Below are 15,069 nucleotides of genomic sequence, written 5' to 3'. Positions count from 1 at the left end.
GGCCCTTTGGACCTAACCAGAGGGTCAGCCTTCAACCTGTTTTCTGTATACACCCAGGAGCACAAGGTGCTGCTGACAGGCACCCCCCTGCAGAACTCAGTGGAGGAGCTCTTCAGCCTCTTGAATTTCCTGGAGCCACAACAGTTTCCCTCAGAGACAGCCTTCCTGGAGGAGTTTGGGGACCTGAAGACAGAAGAGCAGGTACCTAGAAGAGTGAGGCTGGTGACTTAGTGCAGACTGCTGAGACAGCTGGCATACATTCAGACTTAATGAAAGTGAACACCACCCCTCAGTGCTTAAAGATCTGCTCTTTGCAAAGTGCAGTGCTGCATGTAGGCCAGGAGAAGCAAAACTATGACAGAGGCCATAGGCCAGTGCTGCTTTGGCAGCTCAGTGCACCCAGCTTTTCCATCTTGTCTGTCCAGAAGGAGTGTAGGGTGAGTGAGGAAGTCAGTAAGTCCATGTGTCTTGTGTCTGTCACTCTGTCAGGTTCCCTGAAGAACCATCCTCAAAAGATCCTCTTGGTTATGGGGAGCAGCACAGTACCTTGGGCTGCTTCACCGCTGTTTTGAGTGTCTAGCTTAAGTGAAGATTGCAAAAGATCATCATCCTAGGGAAGCAGGCATGGATGCATGGAGCACCCATTAGTTGTGATCAAAGCTTCTGGCTGTCCTGCAGCACACACAAGTATCCAAGGCTGCCTGCAACAGGACTGTGCAGAGTTCATGGCCCATTCACTTGCCTGCTTCAGGGAAGCCAGATCCTAAAGTTACCGTGTTTGTCAGAGCAGTTGTTTCAGGGCCCTTTATAGTGGGTTTCCAGCCTGGAGAGGCACTAATATTGCTGGCCTCTCTGCTGTTGTCACCATGTGCTTGCCATGCAGGGACGGCAGTGAATCTCTGCTCTTGCTCTGGCAGGTGAAGAAGCTGCAGTCCATCCTGAAGCCCATGATGTTGCGACGGCTGAAAGATGATGTAGAGAAGAATCTGGCACCGAAGCAAGAAACCATCATTGAGGTGGAACTGACCAACATCCAGAAGAAATACTATCGGGCCATTTTGGAGAAGAACTTTTCCTTTCTGTCTAAGGGCGCCAACCAGCACAACATGCCCAACCTCCTCAACACCATGATGGAGCTACGCAAGTGCTGTAACCACCCCTACCTCATTAATGGTGAGGGCTATGCACCAGCACTGTGGGGGTTGGGCCTCACTGCAGTGTTTACTTGTCACTGCCCACAGGGCTCCCTCAGCTCTGGTTTTCTGCCTGCAGTGATCTGCCTTGGTGCCCTCCTGGGCAGCCCAGCTCCCTTGCAGTGCTGCCTGCTGGTGGGCACTGCTGGCCTCAGGGTCCTACCAGGCTCTCTGTGTACAGCTGTTTCAGGGCATTTTAGAGTGGAGTCTTCTTTAGTGTTCCAGTGTGACGTGTTCTGTCAAGAGCTGGTGCAAGACCAGAAGGAGTAGAGTCAGAGTAGTGGAGGGTCTTTTGGAGGTCTCTAGCCAGATCCCTAGATCTGGTCAGCTGCAAGGATTCCGTTCCTTGCATGGTGGCTTGCTGTTGCCCTAAACAGGAAGCTGGAGTCAACTGCTCTGCCAGCCTGACCAAGAGCTCACTACCCTTGGGTTTGGAGCGAGATGATCTTTAAGGTCCTTTCCAATCCAAGCCTTTCTATGATTCTGTGATCTATTTTCACCTGGCAGGGGCAGAGGAGAAGATCCTGGAAGACTTCCGTAAAACACACAGCCCAGAGGCACCAGACTTCCAGCTGCAGGCTATGATCCAGGCAGCTGGGAAACTGGTGCTCATTGACAAACTGCTTCCCAAACTGAAGGCTGGTGGGCACAAGGTGCTTATTTTCTCCCAGATGGTGCGCTGCCTTGACATCCTGGAAGACTACCTCATTCAGAGGCGGTTAGTACAAGCTTCGGCATTCACCTCAGCTCCTGCATGTCATATTCATCCTGCACTGTAGATACTGGAGTGGAAAAAGCACAGGGTGGGGAGTTTATCATTCTGTGCCCACGTTCCGAAGGATCTGAGTTACAGGTTAGCACTGATGGGTACAGAGACTCCAATGCTGGGCAGTCTGACCTGGCCATTCTGCATTGCTCAGGGCTGATCCTAGGAATGACCAGATGGAGATAGGACCTTTCTGCGGTCCTAGTTTGGGTTGACTGCATGCACACGTGCAGCCTGGGGGGAAGGAGCAAGAAGGGGTTTGTAGCTGTAGGGAGGTCAGGCCCTGCCATGACCCTGCTCTCACCTCTTCCCTCTCGGAGCAGGTACACCTATGAGCGAATCGATGGGCGGGTGCGTGGCAACCTGCGCCAAGCTGCCATCGACCGCTTCTGCAAGCCTGACTCGGATCGCTTTGTCTTTCTACTGTGCACACGGGCCGGGGGGCTCGGGATCAACCTGACGGCGGCCGATACCTGCATCATCTTCGACTCCGATTGGAACCCACAGAACGACCTACAGGTAACGGGCTAGGCGAGGCTGAACCATACAGCTTCTATTGCCCCAGCCAGCTGGAGAGATGTGGGCAGCAGCACCTATCTGCTCTGATACGATGTGCAGCACTTGGAGAGCTCGTACTCATCATGGGGGAAATCCCACTGTAGCTCTAAAAGCACAGGTGGACAACACTTTGCCTGTACCTGGTGACAGAGGGGTCGAGGAGAGCAAAGGCCTGATCCCCATTTCCTTGCTTTGGAATGGTGGGTCTGGCTCCTACTCCAGCTCAGCCACAGGTGTTCAGTAAGGGGTGCCCCAGGAGGTGGGAGATGTTGTGCTCACAACCTTTAAGCCTGTGCCCTCCTCTTTCCCAGGCTCAAGCTCGCTGCCACCGGATCGGGCAGAGCAAGGCAGTGAAGGTGTATCGCCTCATCACCAGAAACTCCTACGAGCGGGAGATGTTCGACAAGGCCAGCCTGAAACTGGGCCTGGATAAGGCTGTGCTACAGGACATCAACCGCAAGGGCGGCACCAATGGGGTAAGTTAGCAATCAGAGTGGGGTTCAGCAGGAGGCTCTGTGTTAGAGTACGTTTCCTTCCCCTGCATCCTGTCCCTCTGTTTCCTCTGGGCAGCTGTGCAGGGCTGTGTCCCCACATGGGGCTAAAAGCCTCAGATTCAAGGTGGGAAGGATCACACCTGGGCTCAGGCCATACAGCTTTCTGCAGCATTGGGTGCTGTCTCAAGGACACTAGTCCATTGTTGCTGGCCAACATCCCCAGCCTGTCTGTCCCTCTCCTACCAGAGCATAAGAGGTCAAAGCCTATGTGGCAGCTCTGCTGCCCCTCATGAGAAGAGGTTGTAGGCTATATTAGCAGCCCACCCAGCCCATTTCAGCTGTGCAGAGCTGTTTTTATGAGCATTGTACAATACTGTGCAAAGCAGAAAGGTGGATTGGAAAGAGGAAGAGGCTGGGTAAATCCTGGAAGAAGTGCAAGTGACTGCCAGGTTGCAGCAGGCTTCTGGGTTGGGAAAACCCAGTCCTTCATGCTCACACTCCTGCTGTTCAGCCTGGCAGGCTGCCCTTGCACTGTCACAGAGTTTGTGGGCATGTAATACTGTGTCTGGTTGACATGGACTCATGCAGCAGCAGGCCTGGGTCAGAAGAGCCTTCACCCACAGTGCTGGTACCCAGAGCAGCTAGCAGAGTTGGTGACAGTGTTGTGTTTGGGCAGGTCCAGCAGCTCTCAAAGATGGAGGTGGAGGATCTGCTGCGGAAGGGTGCCTATGGTGCTCTGATGGATGAGGAGGATGAAGGATCCAAGTTTTGTGAGGAGGACATTGACCAAATCCTCCAGCGCAGGACGCAGACCATCACAATCCAGTCTGAGGGGAAGGGCTCCACCTTTGCCAAGGTGCGTCATACTCTTCGGGTGGGAAGTGCCTCCTGGGGCAGCAGAGTGCCCCTCTGTGGGGTGTAGTTCAGTTCTGTTGGCATGGCCTCTTCCTTGTGTATGGCTGAAGCTGTATCCACCCGGAGGCCAAGCTCTTCTTCCTGTCCCTGCATGCCTAGGAGTAAGACCTTGTTGGAACATGGGAGCAGCATGTTCTCTTGTCTCAGGAGGTCAGCAGAGCAGTGAGGAGGGGGCTGCCAGCCTTAGAGAATTGAGAGTTGTGCCAGCCTGGCAATGTACACTTGCTGTCCAGAAAGCTGACTGTATCCTGGTCTGTGTCAAAGGAAACATGACCAGAAAGGCAGAGAGGTGATTTTCTCCCTCTACTCTGCTCTTGTGAGATCCCATTCTTGTGAGCACTGCATTCAGCTCTGGGGCCTCTGGCACAAAGATGTGGAGCTGCTGCAGAGGGTCCAGAGGAGACCACAAAGATGTTCAGAGGGATAGAGCACCTCTGCTGTGGAGACAGGCTGAGGGAGCTGGGGATGTTCTGCCTGGAGAAGAGAAGGCAGAAGGGTGTTGTGATATCTTCAGCACAGCTCATTCCTGTGGCCAGCCTCACTCTTCTGCTATAGGACCTGGCTCTGCAGGATAATCCCTGAGGAGGTGACAGGCCCTGTGTGCTGGCCTCCATGATGCCAGAAGCTGTGTACTGCCACACCATGGGGAGCTGAATGCCTTGGGGTCCTGACAGCCCCACCAGAGCAGCCTCCTGCAGCCAGGTCACAGGAATGAGCCCAATGGGCCAGCTCTGTGCTGTGCTTTTAGCTGCTGTCCTTGGGGAATTGTCAGGCTCCCCTCCACTCACAGGTGGCACAGCCCAGGATCAGCTTCCAGCAGGCCAGGCAGGACTGTAGTGGAGAGAGGTTCAGCTTCCTTAAGCAAACAAAGAGCCTTCTGACATGTGTCAAAATCGGGTGCAGTGTGTTGGGGATCTCTGCTGGGGAAAGTACATCTGGAGCTGCAACCTATTCACTCACCTTCTCTCACTCTCAGGCTAGCTTTGTTGCATCTGGCAACAGAACTGACATTTCCTTAGATGACCCCAACTTCTGGCAGAAGTGGGCCAAAATAGCAGAGCTTGATACCGACGCCAAGAATGAAAAGGTAAGGTCCAGTTCGTGGCCTGTGAGCCCCACAGCTGAGTCTGGGAGGTCCTTTCGTGGCTCTGTAGGTCGTGCTCAATCTCCATGTTCTCAAAAAGCAAACCGTTCTAAGATCCAGACACAAGTAGTTTCTTCAGACCTGAAGGAGCAAGTGGGGACAGGTTAGAATTATGCCACTGCTTCCTCCATCTGCATTTGCAGCCCCGCTGCTCTGCCTTCAGGATGGTGAAGGGAACAAGGAAGAAAGCCAGGTTATCCAGCAGCCCATCTCTATGTCGGAGCAAGGGGATGTGGTCTATGAATTGGATGCTCCAGCGGTCTTACTGCCCTGCCTGGCAAATAGGCTCCTTCCCAGCAGGGACCATGGGGAGTTTGGCAGCTGGAGCATCAGGGAGCCAGAACTTGGCTTCCCCTGACCTGATTGCTAAACTGCTGCACCTTCCCTGTGCACCTCTGTGGTTCATCCTTGTTCTTGGCTCTTCCTGCCATGCGAATGCTAAGACGAGCTGCAGCCTTGCTGATGACTTGCTGTATGTCTGGGGACAGCACAGATAGGGCTCCTGCCCTGAGCTGGGATGATGATAACATGAATTCATTTAGCATTGATGGGAAGAAGAGGAGGCATGTGCACACTGTTTGATTTCATGTTGCTCCTTCCTGCCCCTTTTCAGTGGCTACCTTTCCTCTTCCAGCCCACCTGCCTCCCCATCAACACTACAGTTATACTACCTACAGCACTGCTCATCCCAGGCATTGCTGAGAGGGCCAGGAGTGTAATTCAGAGCTGAATCAGCTGCTGAGCATCAGCAGTTTGACCTCTTGACGGCCTGATTTTCAGCCTCTGAGCATTCAGACTAAATTCTGTGCTGGCTAGGAATTGTCTTGTGTGCAGACAAAGCCACGTGAAGCAAATCTGGGGCTGGGATCTTTGTGGCAAGGTGGTGACCAGCCCCCAGGGCTGGGAACTAGGAACCAGAGGTGTGAACAGAGCCAGAGAGCAGCAGCAGGGAGACTGTGACATGATGGAGGGCAGGTGTTGCTGCCCGCACCTGAGTGCATTCCCTCTTTGTCCCCTTAGGAGAGCTTGGTCATTGACAGGCCCCGTGTGCGGAAGCAGACCAAACACTACAACTCCTTCGAGGAGGATGAGCTGATGGAGTTCTCTGAGCTGGACAGTGACTCGGATGAGCGACCTACGCGCTCACGGCGCTTCAATGAGAAGACACGGCGGTACCTGCGGGCTGAGTGCTTCCGCGTGGAGAAGAACCTGCTCATATTTGGGTGAGTCTCACCCCCTCACAGAGACCATGGCCATGGCCTCCAGCTGCCCGCACACAGGTGGGCCTTCCACTACCACAGTCACATTCTGTCCATCCTCAGCAATAGATAACCAAAGCAGTGTTCCCTTCTTCTAGCAGTGACCTCCCCAGTGGTACCTGGATTTCTAGGCTCTAAGCAAACATTTGAGTGTTGAGCTTAGGGGACAAAGACAAAGCTGGCAGTCTGGACTTCCAGTCTGCTCTTGCCTACAGCCTGTTCAATCCTGTGTAAACTTCTCCCCATCTCTTCTCCCATGATGTGGGGATGTAAGAACCCTGTCCTTGAGATCTGTGCCCCTGTGTGAACTCATGGAGGGTGGTGTCGGTGAGGTCTCTATCTGCTCAAAAGTGTTTATTGTCTCTCTGTTACTACTGTTCCAGCTGGGGACGATGGAAAGATATCCTGACCCATGGGCGCTTCAAGTGGCACCTGAATGAAAAGGACATGGAGATGATTTGTCGAGCACTGCTGGTTTATTGCGTCAAGCACTACAAAGGGGATGAGAAGATAAAGAGTTTTATCTGGGATCTCATCACACCAACGAAGGATGGCCAGAACCAGGCTCTGCAGAATCACTCAGGTATTGCGTGTTCTCTCTGCCATTGCAACAGTACCTGTCATTAGTGTGCCTCGTGCAGGACTAGGCTGAAGAATTGAAAACAAAGCCATTTGAAACAGCCAGGAAGCTCTTGTGGTTAAGCATGATGACTCTCTCATTGCAGAGAAAATGTCTGCCATGGGGCTGACCTCCACACAGACCTCAGAGACAGCAACAGGAGCTGCCTGTGTGTGGGAGTGTATTTCATAGCTTCTAATGCTTGTTTGGCTGTGGCTGGTGTGGAGGGAGCCTTGCAGAGGGAGCAGAAATGCCAGCCCACTTTTGAGAGGGGCCTGCAAAGTTTTATGTCAATGTACTGTCAGAGTTTCCCTGTGCTGGCGGACACTGCACTGTGAGCTCACAAGTGTTGGTGACCAGGTGAACGTGTTGGCTGGGACAGTTGTGGGGGTGCCCGGCTTTTCCTCAGGGCAGCTTAGGATGCAGAGCAGATTATCACACAGGGATCTACCTGTGCTAACCCAGTCCTAAGGCTAAAGTTGGATCTGCCTGGTCCTGGCCTTACATCTGCTCAGTTGTTTGCAGATGTCAGGGGACATGGCAGTGCAGTCTGTGCAGCTGTCTCATCCTGTGTCACCAGCTTGTGCCTCCTCTTGTCACAGTTCTTGTCTCAGACACACTGCTCTGCAGTGCCTGCCCTGGTTGGTGAGAGTGCAGCGCTGGTGATTTGTCATGAGATGATGCAGTGCAGAGTCCTGCTGAGGTGGTGCAGGACCCCTTATCTCAGGTTTGGCTACACACTTCTGGTTGAGAGGACTAGTGCACATATATGTGAAGTCTGAATGCCCCACATATTACACCATGTGTTCAGATTTTAATTGTATCTGGATTCCATTGGGCTGCGGCTTCCTATGTGCCCTCAGCTTCTGATGGGGTCCAGCAGAGCTTTTTCTTGCCCTGTTCTCGCACTGCCCCTCTGACTCCCAGGGGAATGGGGCTCTGCAGACTTTCCTCCATGCCTGCATTGCAGTGTCTGCTCTCTGTAGGAGTCCCTTGCAGCACAGCAAAGTGTCATCACACAGCCACAGTGGCTTTTGTCTTTCCTGGTATGAAGCCTGTGCTGGCTCTTTGTGCCAGCTGGACGGTTGCAGCCTGGGACACATGTGCCCGTTCTGTGTCAGAGGACTCTGCACCAGGCAGCACCATGCCTGCATCACACAGCTTTCAGGACAGGTGAGTTGGGCTGGGAAGCTGTGAGGGGAGCCCTTGGCGCTCTCTCAGGGTGATCAAGCCCCGTGGCTGCGTGCTGCTTGTGGGGCGTACAGTGAGGTGTGAGGAGGCTGGGTCTCCCCCGCCTGCTTTTGGCACCACTGAGACAGGCTGAAACCTGAAGCTCCTGTTTGAAGATAGTGGCATGCAGGTGGAGCACCTCTGGAGCAGGGGTATGTGCTGAGCATGACATGGTGCTCAAACACCATGGTGCAGTCTCAAGACGCAGCATAACTGTTCCCTTCTGTCTGGAAATGTCTGACTGGCTTTACAGCATGAGGTCTGAGCATGTGGCCTTCAGGGGCTTCCTCCAGTCAATTCCTTCAGCAGGAAGCACAGAGCAGTTGGTGTGAGCCTGAGAGCCCTGTGGAGAGCAGAGCAAAAGGAAGAAATGAATTGGCTGATATGAATGGGCTTTATGTAAGTAGTGCCAAGTAACAAACAAGCATCAGTTTCAGTGAAGGATCAGTAATGCTTTACTGCAAGAGCAGCGCTATAACCCATGCGTTTGGATATTTAGAACAGGGAAGCAACCTGGAGCTTCTCTGCCATCTTTTCAGAGTGGCTTTTCTCAACTATGCTACCCCACTGTTGTGTTGACCAGGGTTAACAGAACCATCTAGTCTGAAGTCAGGGGCTGAGGGAGAGCAGAGCCCTCTAGTGCAGCCAAGGCTCACCAGGGAACCAGAGCTCTCCTGGATGCAGAGCTGGCCAGGCAAGACATGCTCCAGCTACTTCTGATGTGCAGAAAGCAACAGAAAACGTCCAGCCCTTGCACATGCCTCCTGGCTCCTCAGTCCTGTGTCAGGGTAACTGTGAAAGAGTGAGTGGGACCTGTGGCCAGCCCTGCTTAGAGCTCTGCTGGGCCCAGCGGGCTCCTGCTGGCCATCCTGGCATGGGGCTGAGCTGTGAGGAAGGCAGTGTTTGCCCAGACTTTGTGATGCCAAATTGGTGCTGGGGGCAGAGCCTGGTGACCACTGCAGGCCCCACAGCTGCCTGAGCTGGAGCTGTCTTCGTGTCATGGAGCTGCAAGCGCTGTGCAGGTGTTGAGGGCACTGTGGTGCACTCTACTGTGCCTGGTATTCCAGACCAGATGGCTCCAGCAGCACCACTGAGGCTTTTCTTTTCCCTCTGTGTGCACAAGTGCAGGAGAGGACATTGACAGGACTATGCCTGGGAAGTGACTGTGCACATTGCAGCTCATCTCTCTGGGAATACTCCAAACAATGGTGACCTCACCAGGCATCATTCCTGTGCTCTGCTCCAAACTCACATGTTATTTCAAGGTTGAGAATGTGTTTTTCAGCTCCAGCCGCTGGATCTCACTTTATCTTTGTCAGCCAGATGGAACTGTGTTGCTTTCCCATTCAGTATGTTTGCCAAGTGCAAATACCACCTGCAGTGATCTGGTTCCCACATAGCCCTCCTTCTGGTGCATGGAATGGGAAACAGCCCCAGAAGATCAGATCATCAGGGTTATTTTTTGGTCTTTGATCATGTGGAAGCCTCTTGCTTGAACTCTTGTCCAGAATTACTCTATGGTCCCTGGAGGGTGAACTTCAGAGCAGGCAGTGTTGGCCAAGGAAGGCTCTGAGAGCTGTGCCTGGGGCTGAGGTCCCTGCCATGCTTCAGTTTGATGTATTCATACATACATTGAGGGTTCCTGTTATCCCCTGGGCTCAGTGCTGCACTGAGCCCCCACAGCAATACCATTTCTGTGGTGATCCTCGTGTTTTTCTGGGAGATGGAATCTCACACGCTGTCGGTTTACCTTGTGAGCTTCATTGGCAGCTCCTTCACCTGAGTTGGGCTGAGTGATGTTACAAACCCCCTGAGATCTGTCAGCTTTGATGTGTCTGACATGTACCGTGTCTATCCTGTGTGATGCAAGTGTTAAACAGAAATGGCATGTCATGTTAAACAGAGTGTCAGGGTGCTGCTCGTTGGCTTTATCAGCCAGCCCTGTAAGTGTTATCAAAAGGCAACAGCCTGTTTTCCTAAGATCTTTCCTCTCCCGCTCCAGCGCTGACTGATAGTTTTATCAGAGCTGTTGCAGTGACAGAGGAATGAATCTTCCCGTGATTTTACCCAGCCCAGTCCTTCTTTCCAGTAACAGCTTTCAAGCTGTGCGGCCACACTTGTCTCTCTGTTTGTGGGCATAGGATCTCAGAGATGGGTGTGATGCTCCCGGCTCTGTGCTGGGGGTGATCTGAAGAGCAGACTGGGGGCTTTGAAGTGTTCTGAGCAATGCCTGCCCCACAGCTGCCAGCCTTACTGGGCTGAAGGAAGACTAACGATCCCACCACATACCTCTGCCTTGCGAGCTCTGCTGTTCAGTGGCAGCATTTTATAAACCTGGGCACATACACATCTCTGCAACCCTGGCTTGCAGCCTGCAGCCCGCAGCTGTGCAGGGCCTCCTTCAGCTCCCAGCCATGCTGCCTTGACACAGCTGTGCTGAAGGCACCTGGCCTGGCCCGCAGTGCCCGTGATGCTCACTTGCTGCCAATTGCTGTTACAGGTTTGTCAGCACCAGTGCCCAGAGGCAGAAAAGGGAAGAAGACAAAGAACCAAATGCTGCTTCCAGAGATAAAGAACGCAGACTGGCTTGCTACGTGCAACCCTGAGGTGGTGCTGCATGATGACAGCTACAAGAAGCACCTCAAACAACACTGCAATAAGTGAGTGTAGGAGCCCATGACAGCTTGTGGGGCATGGACGGGGTGGGAGCGAGCCATGGGGGGCTCTGCCCATGCAGAGCATTGGGCTTGGGTACTCCTCCTGCTGACAAGGCTGGAGCAGTGTTGTGGGCAGCAGCACTCGAGCTGCCCACCCTACAGGGAGTCAGATAGCATTCAGAGGGTGAGTCCTCCCATGTGGGAACACCACATGGAACAGCTTTCGCTGCTCTCAAGACCTTCACAGCACCCCCTGCAAATGCTCCAGTGACAGCTCTGAGCACCTGCATGCGAATGTGTGTTCTCTGTGTGCCCGAGAACAGGGTTCTGCTGCGAGTGCGGATGCTGTACTACCTGAAGGCTGAGGTGCTCGGGGAGGCCGCTGACAAAGCCTTCGAGGGCACCCCTGCCAGGTAGGAACTTCAGGTGAACCCCAGCATTGCTTCTCATGGTGACGGTAGTGGTGCTTGAGCAGTGTCACTGTCAGCCCAGCCAGGCCTGCTCTGAGCACATTGTGGCTCAGGGTAAGCCAGGTACTGCAGCCCATCACCAGACAAAGCCTCATGCTTTGGTGGTGGCTGTGTGTGAGCAGGGGCTGTGGCAGCTCTGAGGCCACAGTGCCAGCCTGGGGGAAAATCTGTGCTGCCTAATGAATTGGCCTTCAGTCCCAAAGGAAAAGCCTGCAGGAACTGCACCCACTTCCCATGGCCAGGCCTTATAGCAGAGCATGCCCCATTGCTGAGGCCTGCAATCCCTAACCCCCGCTGAGGACAAAGGGGCTCTGCTAACGCCACACAGCTTCTGACCTTCCCACTATCAGCTATTGGAGCTTCAGAAAGAAGCACAAAATAGTCAGATGAATTTACTACAGGAGGTGTTGCTGCCTTCCTCAGGATGGTTTGTGCCAGCCCAGCTCAATCAGCACAAGGGAGTGTTGTACCTCAGCCGACCAGCTGTGCTGCTCCTGTGGGTCTGGCTGGTTTGCATTGCTTCCTCCCAGCAGACATTAGCTCTTGTCCCCTGATGTTGCTCAACTGCCTCCCAGCAGAGGGGCTGTGCAGTCTTTGGAGAAACAGGGAATGCAGTGGGTGCAGTGGAGCAAACTGCAGCTCTTCAGAGGGAGACGTGTCAGGCCAGCCTTGCACTCCTAGATACCCCGGCTCCGGCCTACCCCTACCCCTGTCCCTCAGCCCCTGGCACACTGCTGTGCCTGGTGAGGCTGCAAGAGGAGTGCTTACACTTGTCTTCTGCAGAGAGCTGGATGTGCTGCTGCCAGACATCGACTACGTGGAGATCCCGGTGGACTGGTGGAATGCTGAAGCTGATAAATCTTTGCTCATCGGTGTCTTCAAGCATGGTATGCTGCCAGCTTGTGTGGGAAGGGGGCAGCAGGTGAGAGGGATGTGCATGGAGCAGCTGGCCAGAGCCACAGGGCCTGAAGTGAATGTGATTTGTGTGCTCCCACCTCCATGTGAGGGGCAGAGTCGCAGACATGCACTGCAGCTGTGCAAGGTCAAAGCAACTGTTTCCTAGATGTACAGCAGGAGGTTCACCAGAGCAAGGTTCAGGCCTGCCCTCACCCTGTCTTTCTCCTCCCTGATGGCTTTGGCAGGTTATGAGAGGTACAACGCCATGAGGGCTGACCCCAGTCTGCTTCCTGGAGAAGGTGGGCATGCCTGATGAGAAGCTGCTTTCTGCAGAGCAGGGCATCAGCGACGGGGCTCAGGACACTGCTGAAAGGTGGGTAGGGGATGGAGCCGAGCCCTTGGGTGTTTTGTGTCCAAGTGAGAAGTGGGTTGGTGTTAAGGAGAAAGCTATGCTTACGAGGGCAATGAGGGGAGAAGGAAGCAATGTGGATGGGAGCATGACGGGCAGTGGGGAGCACAGGTGGGAGCTGCTCCGTGCTGCAGGGCAAAGAGCTGGAACTGCTGGCTGCACTGCTGACACTGCAAGGGAAGTGACACTGCACTACTAGGGACTAATTCCTGTCTTATCCAGGAGCACCGTGGAAAAGGAAGAGAGTAATGGAGAAAAGCTGGATGGGCTGCCGAAGCAGGAGGTGAGTGGGATTAGTGGTGATGGATGCTGCTGCCAGGCCTGCTGTGCTACCCGGTGCTGCAGACATGGCTCAGCTCTGCCATGGAGCATGGGGGAGCAGTGCTGCCTGCATCCCTGTTCTTTGCAGTTGTTGCCTTGCCATGCACCATCTGTGGCCCATGCCACTTCTTGTCGAAGTGTGGCTTTTTCTTGCTGACCTGGACAGCATCCACCTCACAGAGAGCAGAGGGATGTCAGAGGCTGGGAATAGCCAGGAGGCTCTCATGCTTGGCTTCCATAAAGGGCATTCCAGGATGACAAGCAGTGGATTGGGCAGCCCATGAGGGTGTGGCATATGTGTGGTGCTGTCAGTGCTGCTATGGCCCAGTTCGTTGTGTTGAGGCCCAAAGGAGACAACACTGCATGCTTGAGCTGTCAGCTCTGCTGCTTGCACTGCTTTGCTCCTGTGTGCTGAGGGCTGCTCACAAGGACATGTGGTCCTGCAGCCCAGACCCTGCCAGGGCCATGGAGTGAGGGTTGGGCAGCATGATCTCCTGCGCAGCTCAGCAGCGGTTCCTCTGATGGTTTCTTTCTGCAGGACTCTGTGGCTGCTGGGGCAGGCGAAGCTGGTGAGAAGCGGGATGAGCCATCGGCAGGTGAGGCTGAATCTCCCACAGCATGGCACAGTGCTGCAAAGGGACTGGCACAGGAAGGCCAGAGCAATGACAGGGAGGGGTTGGGACATGCAGGCTGTGCTTATGTCTGAGAGCATAACCTGGGTGGCAGCGCTTACCCAGCACTCCTCTGTGGCTCTGCTGAAGGGCAGAGGAGGCTCACAGAAAGCCCATTTGGCACATTGTCCTGCTAGCTGTAGGAGTGTCTGGCTTGGCTTTGCTGTAGGCCGGTACAGTAATGGCAAGAGCATTTCTGGGGTGAGAGCACAGATGCACTCTGAGAACTGAGTCATGCACGACCCAGGGATGAGTACTGTGGCAGTGCAGGCACATCCTGAAAAAGAGCAGTACTGAAGCCAGGCATGGGCATGAGATGAGTGTGCAGGGCCTCTGCTGTTGGTGCTGTGGGCTGCCAGCCCCCCTGCTGGGCAGGCAGTGTAGAGTGAGTTCTGGAGGCTGCTTGGCCCAGAGCCATTGTTTCTACCCCAGTATCCGCCCTTGGGCTCTCTGAAAGAGGTTCAGACCTGGTCAGGGTGTGAGCCAACAGCATTTGGTGTGGCCCCCACAAACATGAGGGGAAGGTGGGAGGTGGGAGGGAGCTCTCGGAAGCAGGAGGCAGCGCGCGGCCCCAGGGCTCAGCAGCGCACATTAAATACTGATGTCCTTGCTGATGTTTGAAGCCCAGGATGGCTCCGACTCAGACAGATCCTGCTGGCCTGTCTCATCTGCCCTCACAGCCAGGCTGCGGCGGCTCGTCACTGTCTACCAGCGCTGCAACCGCAAAGAGGTGCCTGCGCGCGGAGAGATGCTGGTGCCTGGTAACCATGGATACTGGCTGCAAGATGAGGTGTTCCGGAGAGCCTCTGAGATGGACTCAGTGAACAAAGAGATGCAGAAAAGGTAATAGAGCAGCAGGCCCAGGCAGTGGGTCTTTTTCACAGCTGGTTTAGGCCTGGTGAAGTCCCTTTGCACCGACAGCCACTGTCCCTTCAGCCAGCTGCCTGTGGCAGAGGCATGTGGCTCCTTCCTGCACATGGGAGCACTGTTCCCAGCACGGGGGACCCTGAAGCCTGGCCACCAGCCCAGCCCAGGGAGCAGCCTGCTGTGTTTTGTATGTAATGGCCTGGTGGGAGAACAAAAGTAATCAGAGGATATCCCATCAGGATCAAATCCAGCATCCGCTGGGCTGGGGATCCACCTCCAGCCCTCAGCAGGGTGTCACTGAGCAGAGCTGTGTGCTCAGAGCTCATTGTGGATTGAAGGATGGGCACCATCACAGCTGGCCTGCTCGGGCTGCCCAGCCCTCCTGGTTGCATTAGCCTCCTGGTAGTGGCCTCTGAAGACTGCTGGTGGCTAACTACCATGTGTGCCAGAAAGCCTGCAGCCTTCACTCCTCCTTGCTATGCACCTTAGAGACTCAGGTGATGGTGCTCTTCCTGCAGCTCTCCCAGAACTGGTGGGCAGTAACTGATAACCTGCTCTGAGCCTCTCTGTCTGCTGTCTTGTCCATGCTGGTACTAGCA

General features: G+C 54.4%; 1 protein-coding gene across 1 annotated transcript in view; it reads left to right on the top strand.

The window, feature by feature from the left end:
- LOC107322800 (chromodomain-helicase-DNA-binding protein 6-like) overlaps positions 1–15,069 on the top strand; it is a 71,041-nt gene that overhangs the window by 41,922 nt on the left and 14,050 nt on the right. The window contains 17 exon segments of the mRNA XM_015881235.1: positions 58–201; positions 918–1,173; positions 1,701–1,911; positions 2,283–2,478; positions 2,829–2,993; positions 3,688–3,867; positions 4,903–5,013; positions 6,091–6,293; positions 6,713–6,912; positions 10,679–10,838; positions 11,159–11,248; positions 12,089–12,192; positions 12,448–12,481; positions 12,483–12,575; positions 12,834–12,894; positions 13,471–13,528; positions 14,227–14,446. Of these exon segments, the coding sequence (XP_015736721.1) occupies positions 58–201; positions 918–1,173; positions 1,701–1,911; positions 2,283–2,478; positions 2,829–2,993; positions 3,688–3,867; positions 4,903–5,013; positions 6,091–6,293; positions 6,713–6,912; positions 10,679–10,838; positions 11,159–11,248; positions 12,089–12,192; positions 12,448–12,481; positions 12,483–12,575; positions 12,834–12,894; positions 13,471–13,528; positions 14,227–14,446 (2,486 nt within the window).

This window comes from Coturnix japonica, chromosome 20 (genome assembly GCF_001577835.2).
Source record: "Coturnix japonica isolate 7356 chromosome 20, Coturnix japonica 2.1, whole genome shotgun sequence".
In the NCBI taxonomy this organism is placed as follows: Eukaryota; Metazoa; Chordata; class Aves; order Galliformes; family Phasianidae; genus Coturnix; species Coturnix japonica.
The sequence above is the reverse complement of the archived record's forward strand: the minus strand, read 5'-3'. Positions and strand labels throughout refer to the sequence as shown.